The sequence below is a fragment of the Telmatherina bonti genome (assembly GCF_933228915.1).
Source record: "Telmatherina bonti genome assembly, chromosome: 3".
Lineage (NCBI taxonomy): Eukaryota > Metazoa > Chordata > Actinopteri > Atheriniformes > Telmatherinidae > Telmatherina > Telmatherina bonti.
In genome coordinates, this window is record NC_136621.1 from 27715898 (window position 1) to 27736310 (window position 20413).

The 20413-nt window shown below is 39.1% G+C and overlaps 2 protein-coding genes across 2 annotated transcripts; one reads left to right on the forward strand and one right to left on the reverse strand.

The window, feature by feature from the left end:
• Positions 1-309: 309 nt before the first annotated feature.
• On the forward strand, positions 310-13389 carry sh3d19 (SH3 domain containing 19; the record flags this gene model as incomplete). Its single annotated transcript, XM_079263604.1, has 20 exons — positions 310-388; positions 5528-5567; positions 5781-5904; positions 6349-6520; positions 6603-6682; positions 6959-7574; positions 8263-8376; positions 8515-8603; positions 8997-9037; positions 9138-9351; positions 9440-9508; positions 10002-10139; positions 10222-10294; positions 11162-11292; positions 11393-11451; positions 11541-11764; positions 12450-12502; positions 12593-12779; positions 13085-13188; positions 13279-13389. The coding sequence occupies 20 exons, from the start codon at positions 310-312 to the stop codon at positions 13387-13389; spliced, it is 2718 nt and encodes a 905-aa protein (XP_079119730.1).
• A 586-nt stretch (positions 13390-13975) lies between these two features.
• rps3a (ribosomal protein S3A) lies at positions 13976-18366 on the reverse strand. The gene is made up of 6 exons (XM_079238322.1): positions 18266-18366; positions 17549-17652; positions 15908-16095; positions 14654-14862; positions 14436-14545; positions 13976-14160 (listed from the first exon to the last, which is right to left on the reverse strand). Exons 1-6 carry the CDS (start codon positions 18325-18327, stop codon positions 14033-14035), a joined length of 801 nt encoding a protein of 266 aa, XP_079094448.1. The 5' UTR covers positions 18328-18366; the 3' UTR covers positions 13976-14032.
• Positions 18367-20413: the final 2047 nt, after the last annotated feature.

The window sequence follows — 20413 nt, forward strand, 5'->3', positions numbered from 1 at the left end:
GGATTTGATTTTAGTGAATAAAAATTGGTGTAAGTTTAAGGATTTCATTTTAACGATGGTCCATTCCTGCCTTTGAATGTTTACATCTCCACGAAGTGTCCGGGTCCGGACAGAGAGTGGCACCACCTCCACGCACCGGGACAAAGGGCTGGGGTGGGCAGAACGCTGTGAAACTTCTAGGGGAGAGGAGAGCAGAAAGCGACTGTGTTTTCCACCATGTGAGCAGATGACCGCACAATCGGCTGTTTTCAAAGGATCTTTGTGGGCTTTGTTTTTATTTTATATCCACGCCGTTCTCAACTCCTGATGATGGCAGAAGCGCTGCGTGAAGAGGGGGAGGATGGAGAGGGGCAGCGCAGATCCCTGCGGGACAGAGGCCAGACCACAGGTAGTCGCTGACAGGGCCTGGAAAGGCCTGAACAGAACTGCTTCTAAAACTGCGCTTGAAACTAGATTTTTGAGAGTTTTCAGGTTCCAAATTATTCAGAAAGCATTTATTTGTACTTTAGTTAGAAAACATTATTTTCTTTTGATTTGTGAAACTGTTGACTGAGATTTTATGCTAAACTAAGACTTTATTTAAAGAAAAGTAGCCACTGTTTAGTTATGCAACTTAAGCACAGAAAAAAAAGAATAAATCTGTTTTGTTTTAGTCTACAAGAATAAACCAAGTCTTCCTAAATCCATTGGCCTTGAAGTACATAAATAACACAACTTGACATTTTCTAAAAACGCAGCAGGTGAAAGTGCATTATGAACATAAACCTACATTAGGAAAAAAAAAATAATTAACTTTACCAAAATGCTTCATTACTTTCATTTAAACTTTTAAAACGATGCTTTACAAAGTGTGTGATCTACAGTGACTTGATGGGTAATGACTGCACTCTGTGTTATGGCTTAATGTCAACTCCTGTGGTTTTATGCACAAGCATTACATTTGTGGCTGCAGTCTAGCACACATGCAGCACCTTGTGTACAAACTCTTCTTCCTTAATGCATCCTGCTCAACCCTGTCCAGTTAGCTACAATCAGTGCAACAGCTAAGACCCCCACCCGTACCCCACCAGCTCTCTGGTCTGGACTCCCAGCAGTCTGACCAGCACTTTGATGTACCTGACTGTTTCTTTCTTGTGTTGTTCTCACTCTCAGACGTATGCTGCTTTGGAAAAAAAAAAAAAAAAAAAAAAAACTCTTCTAAATGACTGTAGAATAGAATAGTAGTCAATATTTAAACTCAGAAATCACAAGTAAGGTCACAAAGGAGCTATTGTCTAAATATCTGAAAAATGAATGATTAAAAAAAACAAGAATATTTGGAGCCATATCAGACCCTGTTTTCCACTGGATATCACTGGTCTGCACTGACAACATACGCTTCTCTATCTAAGGGTCGGCATCAGCTGCTGATGTTGTGTTATTCACACGACACCATAATCTGTCAGCACTTAACTTTTGTGGTTTTCAAGAAAGGGAAAAAATGTTTTACCAGTTGCATGTCTGCAATAAAAACCCAATTTTATCTCAATTGATGCCTTAATGTTAAGTATTCACTCTTAACTTTTGTTCTAAAAATATTTTAAAAAATGTCCTGCATTATAAGTGAAGTTCAGTCTGCTGGTACCCCCATATAGTTAAACCATATTTCCCAATCTAAACAGGATCTGAATTTTAACTTACAGGGAGTTTTGACTGGTGTCCTGTGACACATCGAGGCAGATTGTTGTTCTTCCTTTTGTTGCCAGCTTGACCAGCTGTTGTGACTGCTGCTGTGCTGAGTAATGCCAGCATGTGTTCAAGTGAGAGCGGCTGTGTGGAGAAATCTGCCCTGCTGATTTTAGCAGCTTTTTCTGTGTGTTTGTGGTGTCTTCCCAGGTGTCACATTACTGATCTGCCATATAGGTCATGGAGCTTCTGAAAAGGTTTTCAAGGGTTTTCATCTCTGTACAAATAAACCTTTAAATAAAATACTGTACAGCTCTGTTGGCACATGCTTTAAATCTTACGTCACATGATTGGAATGCTGTAGCTGGGATGATAATCAGTCATCTAGTTGAACTACAAGTTGACTGATGTGTCTTAAAAACTAGCTCTTAGCCCGTTGTGTGTTTTTGTTTTGTATGAACCATCTTTAATCATCACAGCTTTTAGTCTTAACTCATAACCTTTATGTCATGAATGGCACAGAGTGAGATGTCCCTGTGACTTTTAACTTGGCAGACACAGTGATGAGTGGCTCAGCCTCCACTTCCTGAACAACCACATTCCAGTTCATCACATTGGCCAAGTTAATGCTGGAGCTGGGAAACAGAATAGGGCCGCCCCTTTCTTTTACTGTTGTGTGAGTGTGTGTTACTGCTAGCTTCAATTTCTTCATCACCTTTAGAGGACCAGGAGGGAGATATCTGAATGGAGACATTGTGTTGTTGCTGAAGATTCTGTATTCATTCCTTCAATCCATCACAGGTAGGGGCATCACTGCAAAGTATCACAAGAGACACGTTGTGTTCAGGGTGACTTCGTTTCCACTAATGACACACCAGGTGTGTAAACAGCTCTGTTAGTTTTCCTATGGACGTCAGGCAGAACACCTACGAGCAAGTGACAATGCTTTTAAACTCTGTTGGAGGGTTACTGGGAAATTTCTTTCTCATTAAGTGAAAGAGCAGAAGTTGTTGTCTAAACATTCTGGTAAAGCGTAAACTTAACTCCAGAAGATAACGCCAGCAGGTGCATTTGGTTAGCAGTGACGTCGTGTTTCAGGCTACAGGCGCTAACAACAATATAGACTTAAAATCTCTCCTGAGGCTTTTCTTCTTCAGTGTCCCCACAAAGACACTTTATACCTTATGATTCAGCTGTAGCCACTAGTCATACTTCTTAGAGGTCTATTTCCTGTTTTGGTACAGCTTGTTTGAGTGAAATGTAAGAATAGGTTCACTGACAAGCAGCAGAAGTTAAATTCCTCCCTGTGTTTAAATGCATTCATAAAGTAAGTCGTCACTAACTGGTTTATCAAGATTTAATGGTTTAGCCTGCTGGTTATGTTTGTGCTTCTTGTATTTCTAGTTAATACAGTCGGGGAGTAGGAGTCACTCAAAAAGGAAATGAATGGGGAAAAAAGATTCTGTAGCTGTAGTAAAATGTCCTACATTCAACCTGCAGCTATCTTAATGCTTTTTTAATAGATGCATTTTTCTCTCGCTGTGGGTCCTGGGCAAGCAAGGTGCTGGATTAGTAGGATTCAGGTCAGGTGGTTGTTCTGATCAAACTGCTCCACTATTGTGCTAAGACTAAAACCAACTGAGGGGGTTGTGGCATTTGTCAGATGTATTAAAACCAATTATTTTGTTGATCTAAACGCCCTACCAAAACTAAAAGTGAGCTTTTTAAGTTCTTATTAATTGAATGTAAATTTCCATTAAATGAAGAGACTATGTGGTGCCCTCCCTTCCACCATGAGTCCAGGAGAGGTTGAAGCAACTTAGCACTCTCTATGCTAAGTTGGAGAGTGACAAGACAGTATGCCTGAAAATGGTGCAAAATCAAATCACAGGATTTTATCCTTGTCCCATCCCTTTCTCAGCTGATTGTATGAGGTGGGGCAGAAGCTTTGTAAAACGGCCATTGGCATACATCATTAATGTGTCTGTTGTCCTCCACAGATCATCTGGGAAGAACAAAGTCAGACTGTTTACCCTCCAGGTATGTTGTTTCTCCCTGATCTGAGGTTGTCTGACAACCTGATGTGGCGCAGCAGGTTTCACCGAACCGCATCTGTGTTGCTGAAGCAGAGTGCTGTCCCTTTAACGGAAAGATCTGCTGATGGTGATGTTGTGAATGGACCAAACAATGCAGTGATCTATGCTCACAGACAGACAGGTCATCCCAGAAACAAATGCATCACGTTGCTCGTTCAGTTGCCTTTTAACAGGCGCTGAGAAGACCAATGACCCGTGCAGACCTCAAAGATGTCTGGCTGACCATTTTAAAACGCTGTTTTTATAGATGACCCTGGATCCTGGCAGCCTTAAGATCCTTGTGTTTACAGCTTTTCCAGTCAATGAATTAAACCACAGGAGGGAGGAGTGCTGCTCTTTCCCCCAGACAGTTAACATCCACCTCCTCATTGTGTGGTGACAATGAACTTCCCTCCATCAGGAGAATTTCCTATATCTTTGCCAAAGAGTGTTCTGTAAATATTAGTTTGACTTAACAGTTTTCAGCATGAACAGTTTGAAGATGACAAAAATGAAGAGCCATAAGCAATCTAAGGACATCAAACCATGTCAGTGTTGCATTTCTGCAAAGGGTAAAAGTATTTCTATTTACTTGAATGTGGCACCACTGGCTGGGTATTGTGTTTTGTGAGGTGGGTTCATATAAACCAAACTTACTGTTCATGGACCAAGTCACTCAATATGTACAGAGCAAGTCATTCTTTACATTTTTTAAAGAAATATTTGTATTTTTTCAGTCATAATATGTTGAAATGATTCATTTCTGCTGCAAGTTTCTACTGATCAGTTTTGTTTTCATTGACTATTACTGTGTTTGCCAGTGAGCTATAGTTAGTCCTTTTAGCAGCTAAATAGTCTGTGCTAAAATTAAAACAAACTAAAAAAAAATTCAGTTCAATTCAGCTTTATTTGTACAGCTCTCTCACACAACAGTGTTATCTCGGGGCACTTTTCAGGCAAACAAACAACCGAGTTTAGGAAAGCATGTCTCCCATCCTGAGAATGCTTTTCTTCATGTTTAAGTCAGTTTCCTTGTTTGTCCTCTTTTTTTTCTGTCTCCTTGTCATTTAGATGTACTAAATTAATTCAATTCAGCTTTATTTGTATAGCCCCATGTCACAACAGTGTCCTCTCAGGGCACTTTACAGACACATCAATTCAAGCCACTCCATAATAATAATAATAATAATAGTCTTGCAAAGAGAAACCAACAGATTGCCTCCAATCATGACTTTGATCCAATCCCCCATCCTGAGCATGCATGAGGCGACAGTGGGAAGGAAAACCCCTTTTTAACAAGATGGCAAAACCTCCGTTTGAACCTGGCTAAGGGAGTGCAGGCATCTGCCTCGACTTAATTATCTTAAATCTTTACATGTTAGCTCTGTTAGCATCAACAGGGAGAATTTATGCTGATGTCTGATTGTGAATATAGATATTTCTTTAACCTCTAAATGGTATGTCTACTGTTGTGGGTGTCCCACAAATGATGAGTAAATAGTCTCCATCCTCTGCTCTCGTTTCAGTCAAAGACCTCTGTCTTCCATACGAGCTGCGATCAAGCGAAGTAAGTTTGCTTTAATTGAGCTTCAGAGACATTGTAAGTGATTAAATGTTGTATTAGACCAGTAAAAGCTACATCCATGTAGTTTTAAAGAATAAATTGTGGGAATGGGTGGATTTATATGGACATTGTATTTATTACTGATGTCTCATTTTGTGATATTTGTTAATGCAAGTTCAAATACAAAGCAGGTATAGCTAATATTGTGTTTTTCTTCCTTCAGCACGAGCAAACTCTCAAGGTGACAGCAACAGGGAGAGAAGGTAAGGATTTCGTTGATCCTTGTTCATATGTACACCTTCACTGTGTTAGGTGATCATTATAAAGGTGGAAAGTGTCCTGTTTGTGGTATGTTGCTGTAAAGATGTTGCTTTAATGGAAGCATCAAGAAAAGGAGGGAATCGTGTTAAAGGTGCAAATGTATGTGCAGTTGGATGCCATTTGGGTTATAGAGCTTTTCATTGTTTGTTGTCCAGGCGACCAGAGATCACCATTATCTCAGCAGAACCTCTGGCCAGTAACAACTGGTTTACTGGTGGTTCAGTGGTTCTCTCTCCTCCCCAGTCAGACTGGTCTGCAGGCACCCAGGCTCTCTCATTGGTAAGCTTTGTCTGATGAACATTTATCAAGTTAACTGTCGTTTATGGCTTTAATGCTGCATGAATATGATGATTTGATCTTAACCAATATGAAGATCATTCATACTTCTGCATACATTTGTATTTCTAAATCTAATGTGAAATTCTTATTTATAAAGCTGAATGGCAGTCAGATGTATTCAGTGTTGGTTCAGAAAAATTGGGATCAGTTTAGAAATATACTAAATATGTTAAATTCTGTTTTGTATTGTAATTCACTTCTATCTGCTTTAGCAGAATAGGCTAACAAAAAATATAAAGAATATAAGACAAAAGATATATTATTCACATCACACTGAGCAGGCAGAATGAGAGGAAACGCTATAGTACAAAATACAGTGTGTGTGTGTGTGTGTGTGTGTGTGTGTGTGTGTGTGTGTGAACATCTCTCTCTTTCATGATTCAGCCTCCACCGTCCTATGACCAGGTGATTAAAGAGAAGACACAGGAAGAATGCAGTGTTAAGCCAACTGCAGCCCCCCGCCGGAAAACCTGCACAGCAACAAGTGCCACACAGACTGATCCTGTTGGGGTTGACGTTATCTCACACTGTGGTGCAGCTGAGAGAAGATCTGCTGGTGAAATGTTTTGTCCAAAGCAATCAGATTAGCATTTAGAGGCGTCTTTTTTTAATTCTACGTCTTCTCTTTCCGTCTCCAGGTAAAAAGCCACAAAAACCACCAAGGCCCTCTTTGCCGAAAGAAGCAGATAGGAAATCTGCAGCAGAGAGACACGAGAGGGTTGCAACGCACCAAAGTGACTCTGAACCTGACATTAGGCAACAACAACATACAGATAGCTCACACACATGCACCAGATCTGTCACTGTGCACTGGGATATTCCTACAAATCATCTCTCTGCTGAAAGCCCACCTGCAAACTCAGAAAACAGTCAAAGGCCCGTTCCACGTCCACGTACAAAATCACTCAAGCAGGCAACAGACAACAAGGCCCAAGTTCATACTTTGGTCAAATTCAGCGTAATCGCTGACAATATTTACGTAAATTCCCAAAAGCTTTCCACAAATAAGCATTTACAAGAATTCTTTGAGGTCTTGAGTGAAGACGAGTGTGAGGAGAGCTGTGATCTTTTTGACACATCAGACAAGAAGGTAAAGGGAGAAGATGTTATTGGCGAGATGAATTCTGACAACAGCCAACGGAATATCCGTGCCAGGATCCAGGCTTTTGAGAGCCAAACTGGTGACGCGCAAGGAGATGTGTTCAAATCGTCTAAACCAGACCCCCTACCCAGGAGAGCTACTACCAAACCTACAGTTGCTGCTAAACCTTCCTTAGCTTTCAAATCTCAAAGCATAGATGACAACAATCAAAACTATCCAACCACACAGAGCTCTCCACCAGCCCATCCACCTCAGCTTCCTAAAAAGCCTGTGGGACTCTCTGTAAGGGAGGAGCTGGAGACTTTGCACAGCAAGGGGGCCATCCCACCCAGACCAAGTCTTTCTGTGTTGACCAGAGACAACAGCATTCATGAAGAGAAACCGTCACTAATCCCACCCATCCCTCCTGTAAAGCCTTCCAAAGAACCGCTCAAACCCAACCTGAATATAAACAACCACAACTCGGCCTCCACGGTGACAGAGAATGAGTATGTGGAAAGTCCATCAAGTGAGTCGTTTCTTCACTTAGAAGTTATTTATCCTTTTTATGAGTTTAAAATATACTGTACTAATAGGCTTATAAGTTATTTTGCCAATCTTTAATAATCCTTGTGCTTTCATTAGCTCTAATAATAATGATTAAGATTTATTTAAGAGTAAGCACAACAAAGGGCAATAAATTAAAATTTGCGTCAGTTTCCTATTTATGAGTTTGCAAAACACAGAAGAATTCTGCTGTAAAAGCAGCACAAAAAGAACCTAATAATAAACATCCCACTTGGCCACTTATTTATTAAGGAAAATAGCTGAAAAGTAAATTGGCTTGTGCTCTCAGAGTCTGCAGTGATGCAAAAACAGCAGCGACCCCTGTTCAGCAGCTTTAGTCAGTCTTGAATATCACCTTTAGGAAGTTTCAGTGTAACTGTTGACTTCGGATCCTCCCTCAATATTCATTTCTGATTTTAGGTCAAGACATTGCCTTTTTGTTTACACCAAAAGGAGGTTTTTCAGTAATTCAGATATTTAATTTTAAATTATTTATTAAAATGAATAAATGACTGAATGTAATCATTTTTTTTATCCCATTTGTCCAGCTAAGTTCTGTCCATCTGCTTCACGTTGCTTTTGTTGAAATCTTTTGATATTACACTCTGATTAGAGTTAAATAAATATAAAACAAGTCTCCCTCTGTTCAGGTTATACTTCATTCAAACTTCAACATAACACGGACAACAATGGAGGATCTTTTACAAGACCTTCTGCAATAAAAAGACCAACCACCATCAGAGTCCCCAGCAAAACTGGTTTAGGTGAGTCCAGCCTAAATGCTGGTTGATTTTTGTTAAAAGATTTGAGGATTTTACTCACTTTGTTTTTGCTTCATTAGTACAAACTATAAATGACGACCAGCTTTTAGTATTTCATGGTAAAAACGAATCTCTTCTCAGATAATTTTCACGACAGTCCACCTCCTCTCCCAGTTCAGAAGCCTATTGGCTCTCTAAACGCCTCAGTCAGCCCAAACCACTCCCTCCAGGTAAGATTTGCATCATAGTGAAGCCACACACAACTAACACTACTTCACACACATACAATAAACATATTTTTTAGTCCAAAAATATGCATCAACAATAAGACTTTACATTTGCAATGGTTATATATTACAGACCTGGTTTATCTACAGTGTTTATCTATTTAAAAAATGACTTTGTGTCTCTCTACGTCTCTGCGAGTTGGTTTTACCTTGCAACTGAGCAGCTTACCTGCTTCCTCTCCTCTGCTTTCTGCAAACAAAGAAACCATTGTAGCTTCATGAACTCATCGCCTGTGCATGCCATGTGTTGTCACATGGTTGCTGTGGCTTCAGTGCTACTGCTGCCATGTGTCTCTTTTAGTACTAATAAAGATGCACAACGATATTCTTTTGCAGAATTCATTCGGTGTGGGACCGGTGCCAACACTTCCACCCCGGTAAGGCAGTCTGTGAAATTAAGATTTTAACTTTTGGTAAACAGTGAAGATGGCACATTATCACACTCAAATCACTGATGGGAGTTATTTTGTACTTCAGAAAGCCCACCATGAAAAAAACCCTCCCACCTCGCCCTCCACCAGCCAAAACAGGCCCTGGAAAACCTCCCCCACCAAGCCTTCAGCCCACAAGTCAATCTCAGCCAGTGTCATGGCAACCTTCACCTAAACCCCAGCCTAAGAAACCCCAAAGGAAAAGACTTGTCTTACCTCCGAGGCCCTGCCCAGGTCACCGTCTCTACAACAAATACATGGTGAGAAAGATTCACATTAAAACAAAAACCCAGCTATGTTTCTAATAAAACCTCCGAAGTCTTGATATAATCTGTTCTCTTCCACCAGCTTGAGCTCCCTCATGGGATTGGAACATTTGACTACAATGGGAATGATGCAGGGGAGCTGTCGTTTCAGGTGAAAAAAAAGTAACCAAACCAAGCGATGAAACTGAAACGCACTGTTGGATGGAAAATGTTTCAACCTTTTAAAAATAGGAATCTTGGTCGAGTAAATTTATCTTGCAAGGAGTTCACTTTCAGTTCAAATACAAAAAACAAGATGATGTGAACTGAATGTGAGCCGAGAGCAAACAGAGGAACAGGTGCTTAGAACAAGTGTTGAAACTGCCTTATCTTCTTAGCAAGGTCATGTTCAGCTTTCCCACGAGGAAACCGAGTTATGTATCTATTGGCAATATATCTCACACGGATGCAATCAGAATGCAAAGTGCAGGATGTTCACAGCACAGAACACGATTCGCACAAGATGCTTACAAGTGGTATTGAGAATAAACAATAATAATTGTGAAGCTGGGATCTTTATTCTCCTCTAACACGCACCGTAACTTGCAGTGTGTTATTACAGCCTCTTCTGAGCAGCTGAATCAACGTTTCTGTTCTTGCTGCAGAAAAATGAAGTGCTTCTGCTGCTGGAAAAGATTAACCACAATGAATTCGAGTGTCAAGTTGGAGATGTAAGAGGCAGAGTCCACAAGTCCCGCATGAAGGTTATAACTCCTCTGGAGTCAGAATCATCTCCACTGCAGGTAAATTTATTCTTCATGTCATAGTAAAGCCTGATTTTCTTTTCAGCTCTGATCTCATTCCCGTTCCTTCTCTTTCTTGTAGGATGCTGGTCCAGCTGCATCAGGTGGACATGCTGATGGGATGAAGGTGCAAGCTGTATATGACTTTATTCAAGGTAAAACTAGAGGAGATAAAGCTTTCTCAGTGGCAGCTCCTAGACTGTGGAACAGCCTTTTGCTCTCTGTTAGGGCCTCAAGCTCCCTAGCGCACTTTAAGTCCAGTTTAAAAGCCCATTTCTTCTCCCTGGCATTTTAAACCTAGCTAACAGGATATCTTGGCTGTTTTTATTTAAATTTTTTATTTAAATGTCTACTTACTTTATTTTTTTTCTTACTTGGGTTTTACTGTTGTTTATACCTGTTTTAGTGTGTTTTACTTGTTGTCCTTATAGTATTTTCTTTGAAACCAAAGTTAGTTTTTATAGATATCTTTGGTATGCATACTTTTAACTTGATTTTAATTTTGCTCGGCACTTTGATCAACGCATGTTGTGTTAAATGCGCTATAGAAATAAAATTTGAATTGAATTGAATCGAAGGCATCAATTTAATCAAGTCAAATAACTTTTTTGAAAAGAAAAACACTTTTTAGTAAAAGAAAAAAAAAACTTCAGTAAATATTCATGAATGAACAATATTTTGATTGGTTCGCTTGTTAAAACTAGCATTTATCTGACTGACTTTGGCTGAGATCAGAGTCCAACGCCGAGCGTAGTATACTGTAAGGACGCACTAGGAAATGTTTATGAAGGCAATTTTTACAACACAGAGATTCAATTGCAGCCTGTGTGTTTTATTTTACTGTTTAGAGCAGTTATTGCAGAGAAGATGGATGATTTCTCTTATGTGATAACTTTATATGTCGGTATGAATTAGGAATTTATTTGTAACGTATGTGTTGCATCGTAATTTTTTTTTACTAGGTTATGTATTATTTCATATTGCACCGTATTTTGATTGAGAAATATTTGTCCTTTATGTAGAGGGTCCAGGAGAGCTGGGTCTGAAAGCAGGAGACATTGTAACTGGGGTGGAGAAGGTGGACACCCAGTGGTACAGAGGGACCTGTCGGGGCTCTACTGGTTTCTTCCCCATCAGCTTTGTCAAAGTCTTGGTATGTTTTAATGAACAGTCTTGCTTGTGAAAACATGTTCTTATTAAATAAGAGGAATCTATGGATAATGAATATTGATAAGCATGTCTTTTCCATGTAGTCGAATTCCCCTAAACCCCTCCCTGAAAGGAAAGCGAAGCCACGATCTGCACCAGTAAGGTACTGTTCTTAGAGGATTCACATATTTACTCTAGCCTCAACAAACTAAACCGGTGACCTCATGAGATGTCATAAAATATCCATCTTAGTGGTCCGAGATGTGTGGCAAGGTTTGACTTTGAGGGCGAGCACAGCGATGAGCTGTCCTTCTCTGAGGGGGATGTGATCCAGCTTAAGACGTATGTGGGGGAGGACTGGGCACGGGGACAGATCGGCGTCGCCATCGGCATCTTCCCCCTTAACTTTGTGGAGATCATTGAAGATCTGCCTCCACCCCCAAGTCAGCAGCAGTCGAACAAGATGACACTTCCTGGTGAGACATCTTCAGAAACATGTCAGACATAACCTGCTTCTTTTTTTTCATCAAGAAGCAGTTCTGGCCATCAGAACAAACTGGAATGAATTTTTAGCATAAAACATGCTTATTTCTTTTATTACTTTCTCCTGGTGTCAGCCAGTATAACGGCTGTTATACTGGCTGACTTTCCCCTTGGTGGCATGACAGGAATTTGCTTTTGTTTCCATTTCATTACAGATTTGTTTACTGTAGTCTCGTCAATAGGGAGGAATTCATGAATAAGATTATAGGTCATAGGTTGCGAAACTTCCTGTAACCTACAAGTAAAATCTCTCTCTGCATATATATATATATATATATATATATATATATATATATATATATATATATATATATATATATATATATAAATAACCTTTTTTTTTAAATTCAGGTTACAGAGTGCTTACAATGTTGCCCAAAAACTTTTTTTTTTCTTTAGTACCAGGTTACATATTTTTTCCCCATTTAGGTTTAAGTTAAAAGTATACTGTTATGAACAAATGCTACGTTTTTATGAAGATTAAAAATAAATATATTCCTTCATTCTGTTGACTGGAAAAATATAAACTGCAAACATTTAAGTGTTAAATGTAAACTTTCCTTAAAGTGCACTGACTCGCCTTTTTCCCTTGTTTCTCTGACATGTTCTTTTCTGCAGGTATGGCCGCTGCTTCTCCCAGCGTGCAACCTGAGGCTGCCAAACCTGCTCAGGTAACCAATATTTATAGAAACAGAAATGCCAACAACGATTATGCTGGCTTTGTAGCTGTTGCTATAAGTTTCACTCTTCTTTCCCTCTAGACACCAGAACCCGGGGTGGAGTGGGCAGTGGCTCTGTATGACTACAGTGCAAAGTCAGAAGACTACCTTTCTTTTCAACAGGGCGACCGTATCCTTGTCACTCAGCATGTAAGTGAAGAGTGGAGCTGTGGCAGGCTCAACGGCAGAGAGGGAATGTTCCCCTTGGCTTTCGTTGACACCACTTCAGGTAGGTTTTCACTTTAATACCCATGAAATTAACAAGACTAAAGTCTTAAGTGGCAAGAATTAATTTAGATGAAGCATTTGCAAGTGTTCAAAAGGACACATAGATGAAGGCTTACATGACAACCACTACTCAATCCCTAAATAAAAAGGAAAAAAAAAAAAAAAACACGGGGAGGAATTCATGAGTCCAAACTAAAAAGATTCCCATGTTTTTATGTTTGTCTGCAATCAATTCAACACTGAATTGTATTTGGTCAGCTGAGATTACCCCATTGGCTAATATCTTTGTTAATACCTCCTTTACAGGACAGCAGTCCTCTAAAAACCATCAGAACGGCATTGCACGCAGTCAGAGAGGCAAGGCTCTCTATAACTTCACATCAGACTGTGAGGAGGAGCTCTTATTACAGGTTTATCCTTTTTTTCTGTTTTACGTTTTGCAAATTCCCTTAATGAAAGGTCTCTGCTGAAATAAGCTAATTTCCTGTTTTCTTTTACAGGTTGGGGATGTTATATCCAATCTGGAGTCAGTTGATGAGGAATGGTTTTTGGGGGACTTGAGAGGGAAGAGGGCATTGGTCCCCAAGAACTACATCGAAGTAATGGAATAAAGCAGAACAGCTAACAATGTGACTGTGCAACATTTAGAACATCTGAAATATTTGGGTATATTTTTAAAAGCTAACTTTTTGGCTATAATACAGTATTTTATTCAGTACAATTTTTTCCTCTAAAGCATAACCTTGAATGAGTATTCCGTCACTGAAGAATAAAGATTCTCCCAACTGTGTATTAGCACCACCTACTGGTTTGTTTTCCTCACAGCAACAATTTTTAAAAGCATGTGAATACTTGCCTGCTAATTGATATAAACGGGTTTGAACCTATACAGTATGGTTTGAACATCAGGGCGTAAAGACCACAGATGTAGTGTTGCCAGTAAAGCCTACACCAACCACTTCTTATTGTGTACATAGTGTACAGTAAGTTGTATGAACCTGATGCTGGTTGTCTAGTCTGAGGGAAGGCTCAGTCTGGGACAAATTAGCATTGTTATATGGCAAATGCTGTTTCTGCTGCAGTCCTCTTGTCTATTTGAGTTTTAGTATTTGCTGGGCTGTTTGAATTTGTCTTACACGTCGTCTCCCCCATACTTTTTGTAAAGTTTGAGTTCACCAATTATAAGTTGAGTTATGGACAAACAAAACTGTTTATTGGTCATTTACATTTTTTATTGAATCTGTTGGGATGTTTTTAGACAGTCTCCTGGATGGGAGGCTCATAGCCATCAGCCCTCTCCACCTTGGCTCCAGTGTCATCACCAGATGCCTTTGCAGCGCTGCCGGCACCGCCTTCACCATGGAGCTCCATCAGTTTGCCCACTGCAACAAAACACAAGCAACTCTTAGCCTTTGTCACCTATAGTTAATTTATTTCTAGTTATAATAGCTGTGATATTTCTGCCATTAAAACAGTCTAACTTTAGAAAACATGCATCTTTAACACACTGAATTCCCATTGTTGCACAAAGGAACATTAGTTCATCTAAATATGCAAGTAATCAGGTGGTCAGATGGGACCAAACAGTTTCAATATGCGTTTCATGAGTAAAAAGATTAAGGAACCTCCTAAATGTGGTGAAACAAATGATACTTACACTCAAACTTGGGCTTCTTAAGCATCTTGACCTTACGAACATAGACGTCATGTAGAGGGTAGATGGACTGGCAAGCCTTTTCAATGTCTTTGCCAACACTGTCAGGGATCCTGAAATACAGCACACGCAACAGATTAATGTAAAGACTAAAAACTCCCCCTGTACTAGATAAATCTGTCATTTATATTCATACACAGCTCAGAGTGTATGGGACTTACAGCTTGTTGACCACTTCCTTCAGGTCATTTGTCTGAACCTCACGGGTCATAATCTCCACCATCTTCTTGCGAATCTGGCGGACCTGCTGGTGCTGGGCGTACGAGGTCTTTCTGATCTGGTTGGTGCGTTTTTTTGTGAAACCCACACAGAAAAGACGCAAAAGATATCCATCTGTGGTCTTCACATCCACATGAGCCTCAATCATGGTCTGATTGGAAAAAAAAAGTTAATTAGATGTGGAAGTTTAAACCAAGAAGTTCACATCACTTCGGACCACTTGGAGTAAAAAGCTGGCTTTATAATGTCCAGGAAGTGTTTAGTATAAATGTTTTCTATTTTGCAAATAAGCTTTCTAAGAAATGTGACGATAAAAGGCTAATCTCTAAGTTCGATCTGTCATACTGGAGAGACAAGTACTGGAATCATTTCAACAAGGCAACAGTTTTAATTAACCCAATGCTTACGGCATAAAACAAATTTTATATCAGTCCAACCTTTTACTGAATCAAGTCTATCGATCTCCACACAGAATAAGATTGTTGTACTTTAGTGAGACAAAGCTAATTAAAGTTTTTTAAAAAATGGCTGAATTCAACCCTTTTGCCTAGCCTGTGAAGCACAAACACAAAGGCCAATTTTAAATTATTTAACTGCACTGAAAAGGAGATTCTTCCCACACTTGTCACACACAGAAAATGACAATAAGTGGCATTCTAGATGTTGATTTTTGCTGGTACAATGCAAGCAATGCACAGCCAAAACATACAGAAGCAAAGTGAATTACATCACAAGATGAGCATTAAACACAGCCCACCCTAAAGACTAAACATACTGTGGAGTTATTTCATGCAAGGAACAAACTGAAAGACAAGCGCACTCAAACAGTGGTATTAGCTTTATGTATACCCACCTTTTCTTTTATTTTAAAACCCATTGCTAAAAACATTTATGCAACGCTACTTTATGCAAATGGTCCTTTGAGCATTTTCTCCTGTTGACTACTTGCACATTAATTGAATACAAGACCATTTAGCAGACAGCCAACATTCACACCACACAGTCAAATCTAAACTACAGCTAATGGAGTCCATTTCCATAACTCCTAAAAACCACCCTCAATCATTATAGGCCTGCACACTGACTCAAATGTTAGAACCAATTATTAATATACTTTATGCAGAACTAATTGATGACTACTACTAAACAACGAAACAGCCAAACATAGTTTTATGGCAAAAATATTTTCGCGTTACCTGCCACTTCTTGACCATGGAGCACATCTTGTCACGGGTCAGGTCCATGCCGTGGAAGTTGGTGAGGCAGTTCTTCCCCTGAACATCTTCAGTGATGAGCTTGAACTTGCGGAAGGCCACCTCATCGTTCTGCAGATCAGCAAGACTCACCTCAAACACACGGCCCTTAAGACCATCAGAGGCAATTCCTGAGTGGTACAACAAATGTGTGCAGGTTAGATTGAGATGAAAGAATCAAAACATGAGGCCAGCATATGCACCAATCTTTAAGAATCGGCAGAAAGTGGCTTCATTTGGAAAATGAAATAGGGCACTAAAGCAGGAGTGTGCAGCACCGGTCCTCAAAAGAAAAATATCCATCAGGTTTTTAATGTGTTCTTACTCCAACAAACCTGACTCCAATAAGTCACTGTGCAGATCTTCATGGGCTGTTGGATCTATTTCATTAGAGTCTTGTGTGTTGAAGCAGGGATACACTGAAAACATGTAGGACTACAGCCCACAAGGATCGACTTTGGACACTTCTGCTCTAAAGTATGACCATTTTGGTTGAAAATGTGACCAAAACTTTGTTGTGTGGCTGACTTTTTCTTGGTCGGTCCACCTAACATTTCTCTGTTCCAGGTGAACCAAAATTTCTGAATGTCTATCTGCAGATTCCCTCCTTAACCGAGCTCAGAGAAGAATATCACCATGATTAAAAAAAAGCTCAGAGTAGGGACCGGTCTTCACTCCTGACTGGCTCTGATATTTAGTTGTACTTTCGTGTTTTATATGTGAAGACCACTGAATTAAACATCCAGTATGGCAAAGAATAATCTAGTATTGTGGAAACTGGAAGAAGCTGTAAAAGGAAGAAGCTTGTCAGTGGTTATCTATTATCCTCACTCATCTAAGTTATTCACTGTGCCCGAGCAAAATTTACAACAAAAGCTGGGTAAAGATCACCGCAGCCTCCCAACCGTGTAATGCCACAGCTGTGCTGGAGAAAATCTGTAAAAAAAGAAAAAAGAAAAAAAAAATCTTGGCTGACAAAACATTGTGTGTGTATATAGGAAAATTGGTCAGGAGCTGCTTAACTTAATGAGCCATTTTAGACTAAAATGTTCAGCTGCACTCAGTTCAATGAAGTTTTAACTGCTTTTTTGTCTACTTCACATTCCTGCTTCTAAGAAAGACCAACATTTTTTTCCTAAAGCTCAGAATTGTTCAGAACTATTTAAATAAGCATTTATGTCTATGTGTAATGATCAAAAGACAATCTTTAACAAACATTAAAATAAACTACTACAAAAAAAACTAGCAAGAAACTGGAGCATACCCAATGTTTTTGCACACGAATGAAAAAACCTAGGTGAACCAGTGCAACCAATGCTAAAAGTTAATCTGAGGTGAAAGATTATACTGAAATAATGTATTAATATATCACCAAAAATCTCCACAGATAAACTGCAACTTATTCTCAACATCCTATATTCACATGACTTCAATCCATAAAAATAACAGAAAGTTTCACTTAACCTTGGCATGCAAAGTGGATTAGATTGAAACATTAAACATAAAGCTAAATGCATACAATAAGCAGCCTATATAAAATGCAAGTACACCTGTCTGCTGAAGCATGACACAGGGTAGACTTACTGGTTCCCTGAGTCCTGGTGACCAAGGTCTTGCCGATGTTGCGGATGTTGAACATGGCTGGTGCCTTAACATCATACCAATCCTTCTTTGAGAAAGGATCCACACTGCAGGAGAAATTGACCTAAATTAATGTGAGGTAATTACCATGTAAAAACTAAGAGGGTCGTACAGACAAAAGTAAAAACTTCAAAACTTACTAATTCACTCCTGGCAGTAAAAGAAACTAGCCTACGATTTAAAATCTACCATATTTGTTTTACATAAATCAATAACTTCATTCTGAGACAAAACCAGAGATAACAGATTGCTGGAAACTTAACACTAAAATGCGAAGTTGAACTGCAAAGTACCTACATTAGCTCACTCACATTCATGCTAACATTTAGCAGTCTTTAGTAAATAATGCCATTAGACAAAACGAAGGAGGCAAACTCGACACTTTATACTTTCTCTTATCATGCTTACAGTCATATATGTGGTAAAAATCGAATTTAGACTAAACTGTTTGATTTTTAAAAGATTTGTGCAGAGAGAAATGCGAAGACACAGCATGTCACAATCTCAACTCGCTCCTCGGGCCGGCACTGACCGGACTAGCATCGACTCTGCAGCATCTGATTAAAATCAGCTTCATCGCTTTGTTTTTTGACACCGAAATAACGGACACAAAAAATGTCAACCCTGTTTCACATGACCATACGTAAATTGCCGACTTACATCTTCTTTTTTGCACCTTTTTTGCCGCCTTTGGTCAGCCTCTTATTCTTGCCGACTGCCATGTTGGCTACAGGGAGTGAAAGAGGAGGAAACACGTAATCTCGCGATAGTAAAGGACAGTGGAAGAGGTCGCGATATTTGTCTTATCACGCGAGTTCTTGATCCTTATTTGATCGCCATCTGCTGGATAAAAGCTGAATAGCAGACTTTTATAAAAAATCCTCTTATTTTCAATCAGATGTTCTGCAGCAGGTAAACATCCAATACCTGCAAGGGTTGGGCCTTGAAAACCAGGTTGGAGATCACTGCGCTTTACAGTATGTGTACAGTAACAGTACAGTATGCTATTACACCTACATTTTAAGTAAGTGGGTGTGAAATCTGTTTTAAATTTCTTTGTATTTCATGCGTTTTAACAATTCAAAGTTTGATTAATTAGGAAAGAAATAGCAACAATAATAATAATAATAATAATAATAATAATAATAATAAATAAATAAATAAAAGAAAAGCACCATTATTCAAAATCTGGTGAATAACTGATTATCAACCAACTTCAAAACAACAGAATTTAGCTGCACTAACTTAAGGTTATTCTAATAACCACAGGTCATTGGAGCAGCAGTGGCCCATGAAGTAAAATGGTCATCTTTCAGATTTAAATTGATTAAAAACTACATAAATTTGAAAAAATTAATCTGTGGCAATCATCGTACACCACCATCCAAAATTAAGGGGAACATGACTGATTCATACCTTACTGTCACAGACACTCATAAGCATAGCATTTGCAGTTTAAGATCAGTATCATTTTAAAAAAATAAATAAATAAAATCAATGTCAGTGCAAATTTGCTGGATAAATCCTTAACTTTTTCCAGTTTATATGTCACAGTGTCCCGAATCAACTGAACCACACATGGCCCATCAATGTTTGTCCTCACTTTATCACTTTGGATAAAAATTATGAATTCGCTTTGGATAAAAATTAGAAATTCACCTTGAATAAAAAATATAAATTCAAATCTAAAACATAACATTGTATTAAAACAGAATTAAGCAAAAGAAAAACAGAAATTTAAATTTTAATGTTTACAGCAAGAAATGTTGGCAAAACTCAAAGCCCTTAGAGAATGCAGACCTCCGCCAAGCCATTGTAGGATTCTTTTCCAATGATTTTGGGCATTATGTTGGATTTACAATCGCTCCCTGAAAACTGATCCCTATCTCCCCAAAGCAAATAATCCTTTAGAAAATTTCTGGATCCAATAGGTGATCCATATCAACATAAAAAAAAACAAAACAATTTGTTACTTATTCCATTTCTGAGGTTGCCAGAATTTTTTTTTTTAACAATCCGTTTATAACTTTTTGAGTTCGGTTTCTCATAGACAGACAGACAAACCTACACCACCAAATACATGCCCTCCACCTTGGTGGAGATAACAAACAAGCACTGAGTTTCTTCATAAACCACCGACTTACAGGATTTACTTGAAGAACATATGTAAAAAGGCGTCACACACTTGGTATGTTATTCCTTCATATGTAACTAAGAGTGGGTTTTGTAATTAATGTGACTGGTGGCAGCAAAATAATGACTTTGGTTGTCATTGAAAAGATCTCAATGATCTCTGAACAAGATGAACTGGTCTGTTTCAGTGTTATGCAGGTGTGTATCCTGTATCCACCCACATTTCGGGTTAAACACTCTTCCTTGTCAGTGTATACTCTTGAAGGAAATTACTGTTAATACAACAGTCCCACAATAATGCCTCTTAAGGATCACACTGCTGTTTGGCAGGGCTTTTCAACACGAGGGCCACAGCCCTGCAGGTTTTCAATAAAGCCTATCCCTGCACTAAAACACCCTGACTTAAATTAATGAGTCATTGTGCAAAACTTCATACGCTATTGGATCTATTTAATTTGGGTCAGGTTTTTTGAAGCAGAGACATATTAAAAACCTGCTGGGCTGCTGTGCTTGTGGGGCATAGGTGAAGAGCCCTGCTGTCAGGTGTTGAGTTAGTGCTGTTGAGTTGTTTGTATTTCCTTCTCTGGTCTGAGTTTTCCTTCCATTTGACACTATGTGCTCAAGACAAAGATTTATAAGATTAACTGGACCACCAGCTTGTTTCAGCTAATCTTT